Raw genomic sequence first — 8,098 nt, 5'->3', positions numbered from 1 at the left:
CACAAGATTTCAACTTGCGGTCACAACTCACAAACAAGGACTTCTATCGTTTCCTGTTTCAGGTGGCACAAGTCGCCAGCAAGACACGACACGAGCACGGTCCGCGTGCCACAGCTGTAGACCACCAGCAACTGGTGAACGGAAATCAGCAAATTGTCCGATGCCCGGGTAGTCTCTGCAGTCACGCATCCCCTCCCGGCCCGCACATATTCGTTGCTTGCTTCCTCCCTTCCTCCCGTTCTCGTCCTCCCCATCCCTCACCGGCCAGCGGCCACCGCCACGTCCAAAGGCGGCCGCGGCTACGCGCACGCCACTACTGCCCCACGTCCCGCGCCACCGGCCCAACAACACCGAAGACCGAACTCGGCTTGCCAAATCCGAAGAAGGATACAAAATCCCACGCCGGCCGGACGCTAACGAAAGCCGCTCGCGCTCGTAATAAGCCTCCGTCCGTCGTCCGGAGCGCCCCCGTAAAGCCAAACCAAAACCTCCCTTTTCCCCTACGTTCCGCACCCCACCCCACCCCTCCTCCCCTTCCCCGGTCTCGCGCGATCCGCCGATCCGGTTTCCCCGCGCCCGGTCGCGAGCCTCCCGTCCCGATCCCACCATTGTTTCGGCGGCCCGGTTCCGCCCTCCGTTCGTCGCCTTGTTGCCGGGCGGTCTGGCGTTGATGCGGCGTGGCACCGGGGCTGTGCTGTGAAATTTGAGAGGTGTCGGTGCGCGGTGTTGGCTGGCGCCCGGGAGGGCGCGGCGGTCTTCCATGAGGCGGCGGCCGGTCCTGCCGTCCCACCACGACGACATGGAGAAGGGCGGCGGGAAGCCGGCGTCGTCGCGCCTCTGCTTCCTCGCCACGCTCTGCGCCATGTTCTGGGTCCTCATCTTCTACTTCCACTTCGCCGTCATCTCCAACGAGCCGGCCGGCTCGGCGGCGCAGGCCACGGGTGTCCGCATTGACCGCTCTCGCATCCACATTCCCGAACGCGACGGCGCGTCCCGCGTCGACGTTACCCTCGCCCCGCCCGCCCGCGCGTCGGAGCCGCCGCCTCCTCCTCCTAATCCTGTCGCGCGCCCCAAGGAGGCGGAGGCGGAGGCGGAGGAGGAGCACGCCACCGAAGTCCGCCGGGAGGAGGCGCCGCCCAAGGCTGCGGCGTCGTACCCGTTCGAGCGGGCGCTCAAGACGGCGGAGAACAAGAGCGACCCCTGCGGCGGCCGGTACATCTACGTGCACGCCCTGCCGCCGCGGTTCAACGAGGACATGCTCCGGGACTGCGAGAAGCTCAGCGTCTGGACCAACATGTGCAGGTTCATGAACAACGACGGGCTTGGCCCGCCCTTGGGCAACGAGGAGGGCGTGTTCTCCAACACCGGCTGGTATGGCACCAACCAATTCTCCGTGGATGTCATCTTCGGCAACAGGATGAAGCAGTACGAGTGCCTGACCAAGGACTCGTCCATTGCCGCCGCGGTGTTCGTGCCGTTTTATGCTGGGTTTGATGTGGCAAGGCACCTCTGGGGTTATAATATCTCGACGAGGGATGCCGCGTCGCTTGATTTGGTGGAGTGGCTGATGAATAAGCCGGAGTGGAGTGTGATGGGTGGGCGGGACCATTTCCTGGTTGCAGGGAGGATCACTTGGGATTTCAGAAGGTTGACGGAGGAAGAGTCAGATTGGGGCAGCAAGCTGCTTTTCTTGCCGGCTGCAAAGAACATGTCGATGCTCGTGGTGGAGTCGAGCCCGTGGAATTCAAATGATTTTGGAATACCATATCCTACATACTTCCACCCAGCCAAGGATGCTGATGTTTTCCTTTGGCAGGATAGAATGAGGAGCTTGGAACGCCCATGGCTCTTCTCGTTTGCAGGCGCTCCACGTCCTGGTGATCCAATGTCCATCAGAGGGCAGCTCATCGATCAATGCAGGAGCTCAAGCGTTTGTAAATTGTTGGAGTGCGACCTTGGGGAGAGCAAATGCCACTCCCCGAGCACAGTCATGAAGATGTTCCAGAGTTCTTTGTTCTGCCTGCAGCCCCAGGGTGACTCCTACACAAGAAGATCTGCATTTGACTCGATGTTGGCTGGCTGCATACCTGTTTTCTTCCATCCTGGTTCAGCATACGTCCAATATACATGGCATCTTCCAAAGAACTATACAAGGTACTCTGTATTCATCCCTGAAGATGACATCCGTTCTAGAAATGCCAGCATTGAGGAGAGGCTAAAGAGTATTCACCCAGATGTGGTCAAGCAAATGAGAGAGGAGGTCATCAATCTAATACCAAAGGTGATATATGCTGATCCAAGATCGAAACTGGAGACCTTGAAAGATGCATTTGATGTTTCCATAGAGGCAATCATTAACAAAGTGACAAAGTTGAGAAGAGATATCATCGCAGGCCAAGAAGAGAGAGATTTTATCGAAGAGAATAGCTGGAAGTATAGTCTGTTAGAAGATGGACAGCGGATAATTGGACCTCACAAATGGGATCCATTCTTCTCGGAGCCCAAAGATAAAGGTGGAGATTCTAGTGGTTCATCTGCTGAAGCCGCCAAGAATTCTTGGAAAAGTGAACAGAGAGGACATAGTTGAACCATGAGTTTCTCATCTTTGAGATGAGATCAAGGGAGCAGAGTTAGCGATGCTTTCTGAAGATACTCTGATGCATATACGTTGCACATAGGTCAAGATCCAATAGTTATGGTGATCATGAACATCATTGATGATCTATGTCACCCTACAGTTGTACGAAGCCATTCCACCAAAAATGGGCGTACCGCCGTACCCAGTGCAGAGAGCTCCCGCTCTGTGCGGGGTCTGGGGAAGGGTGTCAGTGGCAAACCTTACCCTCGCCTGTGCAATGCGAGGAGATCGCGACTCGAACCCGAGACCTTCCGGTCACAGGCGGTAAGGCTCTACTGCTTGCACCAGGCCCACCAAAAATGCTTTGGGGAAATTTGGAACACAGCCTTTTCGTACCCCCTATAAATACCATTTTCACACTGATTTTGCTGTTTTTGCTCAATAATCCTTTGTAAGCCCTTACAGGATTTAGAGGTATATCAAATTTTGTTCCTGCATTGCTTTGGTTGTTTTGCTGTGTTCAAACTTAGAGCTATATGTTCAAACTTAGAGCTATACGTGAAGAGAGGCAGAGGAAGACCGAAGTTGACTTGGGTAGAGGCAATAAAAGGAGACTTGAAAGGATGGAATATACCCAAAGACTTAGCCTTAGATAGGAGTGCTTGGAAGACAGCTATCCACGTGCCTGAACCTTGATTGCTTCTGCTGGGTTTCAACTCTAGCCTACCCCAACTTGTTTGGGACTTAAAGGCTTTGTTGTTGTTGTTGAATATCAACAATTTGTTGAGATGTTCAATATGTAATCCAAGAGGGGCATATGTAGACATATATTTCCTCATACACACTGTTTTCTTACTGCACTGTATGCTTTAAAAGGAAGTGTTTTGCAAATTTGTGATTTGCGGTAACTCAAATATATTTACAAAATGGCAGCTCATCTGTTCGTTTTTTTTCTGTACTACCTTATATCACTATTTGTCTTGTGACTTCTTTGCCAGCCTATATAGTCTTTTTTAGTCAATGTGGCATAGTGACCTGCCTGTATTGATTGCGCTCAGATTAGCAATGTTATGTTAGTTCTGTAAGCACTGATGATCTGATGCTAACTGGGACTGGTATGTTTTAAGAGTGAGCCTTCAAGTAAGTTGGACCATGTTATCATTGTGTTCCTTTTCATGCGAGATCTATGTGACCATATGGGACCACATCTCATCTGACACTATCTGTTTCCTTCAAACTGTGTTTTCATCTAATTGGGGAATCAAAAGCATATGTTGGTGTCAGTTATCTGATTGCTGTGAATTGAACGGGTTTCACCAAGACGTCTGTAAATGTATGTGTTTGTGAAAACACAGGATCACATACATACGTGCACATGTACCCTACCTCTACAAGCACAGTCGAAATACTAGCCGATAGATCTCAAGATTGATGAAGTCATAAATGTCTCATTGTCCATGGATACATCATCTACCACTTGAAGAATAATGCCATTAAATCTTGGATTAAAATCAAGAAAATACAAGCACACTTATCAAGTTGATAATATACCAAGCATACATATCAAGTTGAGAATATATATACATGTCAGGTCGAGAATTTGAACTCGAGTTTACAGATTACACCACGGCAGAGTTTAGTTGATCAGCGGATAATGGCCTCAAAGAAGTCTGAAGGATGAAGCAGAAGAAAATTTAGTCCTAAAACTCAGTTGCATCATGTGAAGTTCCTCTAGCTACAAATTACTGTACTGTGCTCGATCTTACTTCAAAGGAAGGAAAAAAAATACTATAGCTGAAATGCAGTATACTGTCAGTGGGCTACTACATGTATTTGGCATGTAATGGTAAATAGTAATATTTCCAAAATTCTCTTCGACATGGACCACTGACACCGTTAAGAATTTGATATTTTGGATTTTAATTCTCCGTTTGGTCAGTATTTGCTCTTGGTTCGTGGGCGCTGGGCATACGTGTTACCTGTCAGTCATCTGTTTCTTCTTTTTCTTTAGTGGTCCCTGCCGACAGCTTGTTCGGGAGGCTGTAAACGATCGTAGATTATTTACTGCTGGCTGGTTTGGCGTGAGAGAAAAACACTGTTCCTGGCTGAAAATTTACGATCGTTTACGAGCAAGCGAACAGGCTGGTAAATGGTGGGTTGGTTTATTCTGAACTGTACACTATTGACAATCAGTCTCTGCAGATGACGAATTGACGATGGCACGCAGCATGCTTTCTTTGAAAGTTGTTATACTGCCGATATTTCTGTATAAGGAATGTTGAAGCTTTTACAGGAGTAGACAGAAGAATCTAGTGTTTTCATTTATTCAGTATAGTACCTAACGTGCTGCCGTGCTGGTGAGCTACTACAAGCTAGGCACACCATTCAACTTCCATGTTGAATGCTATCCTAACTTTTGTACTACTATGTCTCCGTAACCCAGTTCATGATGCTATCCTTCGATCCGTTTCTTAAGGTATAAGTTTCTATAACGTGGATATCGTAAAAAAAAGTACTGTTTTTTAATTTATGGTTTCTATGAGTAATAATTATTTTCTCTTTCTCTTCCAACTCTATCTTTTTTCTTCAATAGGAGTGCGGTACGAGCCCTCCTAGAAACTGGTGGTTTCTCCCCAATGACGATTTCATGGTTTCTTGATGCATTGGGTCAAGAGAAAACCTGATTTCTTCATGAGGAAACCATTTCTAGGATTTTTTCTCTCTTTCTTCATTAATTACGTTGCCATGTCAGCGTTTTGCCTACGTGGCAAGTCATTTAATGAGAATAAAAACCATCATCAATACACCATTGGGACTGCCCTAAGCACATTGTGAAACGGAGGAAGTATTTATGTATTCCCTCGTCGCTAAATAAATTAATTTCTAAAATCCGTGCCAGTTAAACTATCTTAAGTTTGACTAAAATTATAGGAAAGAGTAACAACATTTATAATATAAAATGATCAAGTTATGAAAATATATTTTATGTTGTATACCTAATGATATCACATAAATTTTAATAGGTTTTTCTAAAGTTTTGGTCAAAATTTTAAAAGTTTGACTTAAAACAACTCTAAGAATCTACTTATTCAGAGACAGAGGGAGTAGTACATGTCTAGTCTCATGGACTGTACATTCGCATTGCATATCCGCATATATATGCATGGTCTATATATATTCTTGCTGCAAATGATTATTTTCTTAGCATTCTTATTTAAATCTATGCAAATTGGAGTAATGTCCTTCGGCACATTTTGAAAGAAAAACAATACATCTGCCAGTCATCAATGTCCATAGACGTGCACAAGTCAAAAGGGCATCGCAATTCGCAAGCTAAAGGCAAATAATGTCCCCCTCCATGTTCCCAGGTTCCTGCAGTCCTGCTGAAATTGGCTTCATGAAAGCGGAGTATTGTTCCGATGTTTGGGACTCGAAATTTTGGCCCATGCAAGAAAGCAAGCGGTGGTGACGTGGTGTCACCTCAAAGCATAGGATCCAGCTGAGAACTGACGGCATAAAGCATAAAGGGTTATTATTCTATTGCATAACCCAGTCATTTTACATTACTTTTGGTTCAGTGCCATTGTGCCAATGTCTGACAAAGCTAACCAAATTAAAATTAGGTTCTAAGATCTTGCGGTCAATAGGCCAGTGGTTATTGTGGTCATCAATTATTAGAAAAGGTATAAATCTACTATCTCTAGTGCTCTAGATACAGTGTGTGTTTTTCAATCTCGGTAAGCAATAAGTTTTGACAAAGAAAACCTCATAGCGCATCTTTAAACTTTTCTTTCAATTAGTCGTTTTGTCAAGGCGCCTTGTTATTCTCAATAATATATAGATCTAAAGGGACTTTTTAGTGTCTATTTCGAGGAAGAAGATATGTTTTCATCAATTTTAGACACTATTTGGTTGGGTTTCTCTTTCTCCTCTAGCCACATTAGTTCACAAGTTCGCAAAAAAAAAAGTTGAGCCTAAATTTTAGCTTAGTTGTGGTAAATTTGGTTTAAGACAAAATTAGTCCTTAACAGTTCCTATGATCCGAGTTGCTCTCTGCCCTTGAACGTGGATATATATATGTTATGAGGCTTTATTTATATTCCTTCAGCAAAAAAAGGTGACATTTTGGATATGAGGCTTTGCTATGCTACTCTAGTTACTTACTCAAAAATAAGGCTTCAAAAAAAAGCATGATCTTCGAACTTTAGAATAGATGGATACTTCTTCCGTTCTTTTTTACATGTCATACTAGCTTTGTTCTAATTTAAATTTTTTTATTTTTTATTACCAATTTTAAAAGTTCCATGCAGTTTCACATCATATAAATTATATATTATAAGAGTATTTGTTATAGTGAATCTAAAAACATAAGTATTGTATTGTTAAAATGTACATTTTTTAAAAAAATTGATAATCAAAGTTAGCCCTTGTTTAGTTCGCGAAAAGTTTTCTCAAAAAGTGCTACAGTACCCATCACATCGAATCTTGTGATACGTGCATGAAGCATTAAATGTAGACGAAAAAAACTAATTGCACAGTTTGGTTGGAAATTACGAGACGAACGTTTTGAGCCTAATTAGTCCATGATTGAACACTAATTGTCAAATAAAAATGAAAGTGCTATAGTTGCCAAATTTCCAACTTTCCACCAACTAAACACGGGCTTAGATATGTTTTACTTAAGAAAAAGCTAACACGACATGTAAAAAAATAGAGCGAGTAGTTTATAATGTGTCAAAAGAAAAAAAATACCCTAAGATCTCGATTTTTTTACATTTTAGCCATTTTTTTTAAAGTTTCTCACAAATAGACCTCTGGCGGAAAGAATTCAGAAAATGGACCCTTAGCTCGGCGCCATTGATGCTAGCGCCGAGCACCTGGGCTCGGTAGATGACATGGCAGGGAGCTCGACGCCAGAGACGCTGGTAAGGCTGGATAACGAGCTGGCTCGACTTGGCTCGGCTTGGCTCGTTCTGGCTCGTTAAGATAACGAGCTAACCCGGCTCGGCTCGTTATCCTAACGAGCCAAAAAGCCAGATCGGCTCGGCTCGTTAAAAGCTCGAGCTGGCTCGTTAAGCTCGCGAGCGAGGTATAAAAAATACACAAAATATAATATTTGTATTTATCTAAAGTTTGAGAATAATAATAATATAAAAGAAATGCATCTAGACCAGTTACCAGTCAATTTATAGGGTCTAGACTAGTTATCAGTTAATTATAAAGTGCAAGACATGAAGTAATACAAAAACTAATATAAGTTTTGATATTTTTTTCCTAGAAATTTGGCTCATTTAGCTCGTGAGCTGGCTCGAGTTAGCTCGTTATAGCTAACGAGCTAAAATCTTAGCTCGACTCGGCTCGTTATCATAACATGCCAAGACGAGCCAGCCTGATAACGAGCTGAGGCGAGCCGAGTTGAGCCAGTTACGAGCCGGGCGAGCTAACGAGTTTCGAGTTTTTCATCCAGCCTTAGACACTTGGCGCCGAGCCTTTATTACCTATGGGCCCCGTGCCTCTCTT

At 44.6% G+C, this 8,098-nt stretch overlaps 1 protein-coding gene across 1 annotated transcript; it reads left to right on the top strand.

The window, feature by feature from the left end:
• The first annotated feature begins 221 nt into the window (after positions 1-221).
• LOC136507963 (xyloglucan galactosyltransferase KATAMARI1 homolog) lies at positions 222-3,653 on the top strand. The gene has a single exon (XM_066502555.1). The coding sequence runs from the start codon at positions 761-763 to the stop codon at positions 2,585-2,587; it is 1,827 nt and encodes a 608-aa protein (XP_066358652.1). The 5' UTR covers positions 222-760; the 3' UTR covers positions 2,588-3,653.
• The last annotated feature ends 4,445 nt before the right edge of the window (positions 3,654-8,098 follow it).

Source organism: Miscanthus floridulus, chromosome 1 (genome assembly GCF_019320115.1).
Source record: "Miscanthus floridulus cultivar M001 chromosome 1, ASM1932011v1, whole genome shotgun sequence".
Classification (NCBI taxonomy): domain Eukaryota; kingdom Viridiplantae; phylum Streptophyta; class Magnoliopsida; order Poales; family Poaceae; genus Miscanthus; species Miscanthus floridulus.
Note: the sequence above shows the minus strand (reverse complement) of the source record. Positions and strands in the feature narration are given on the sequence as shown.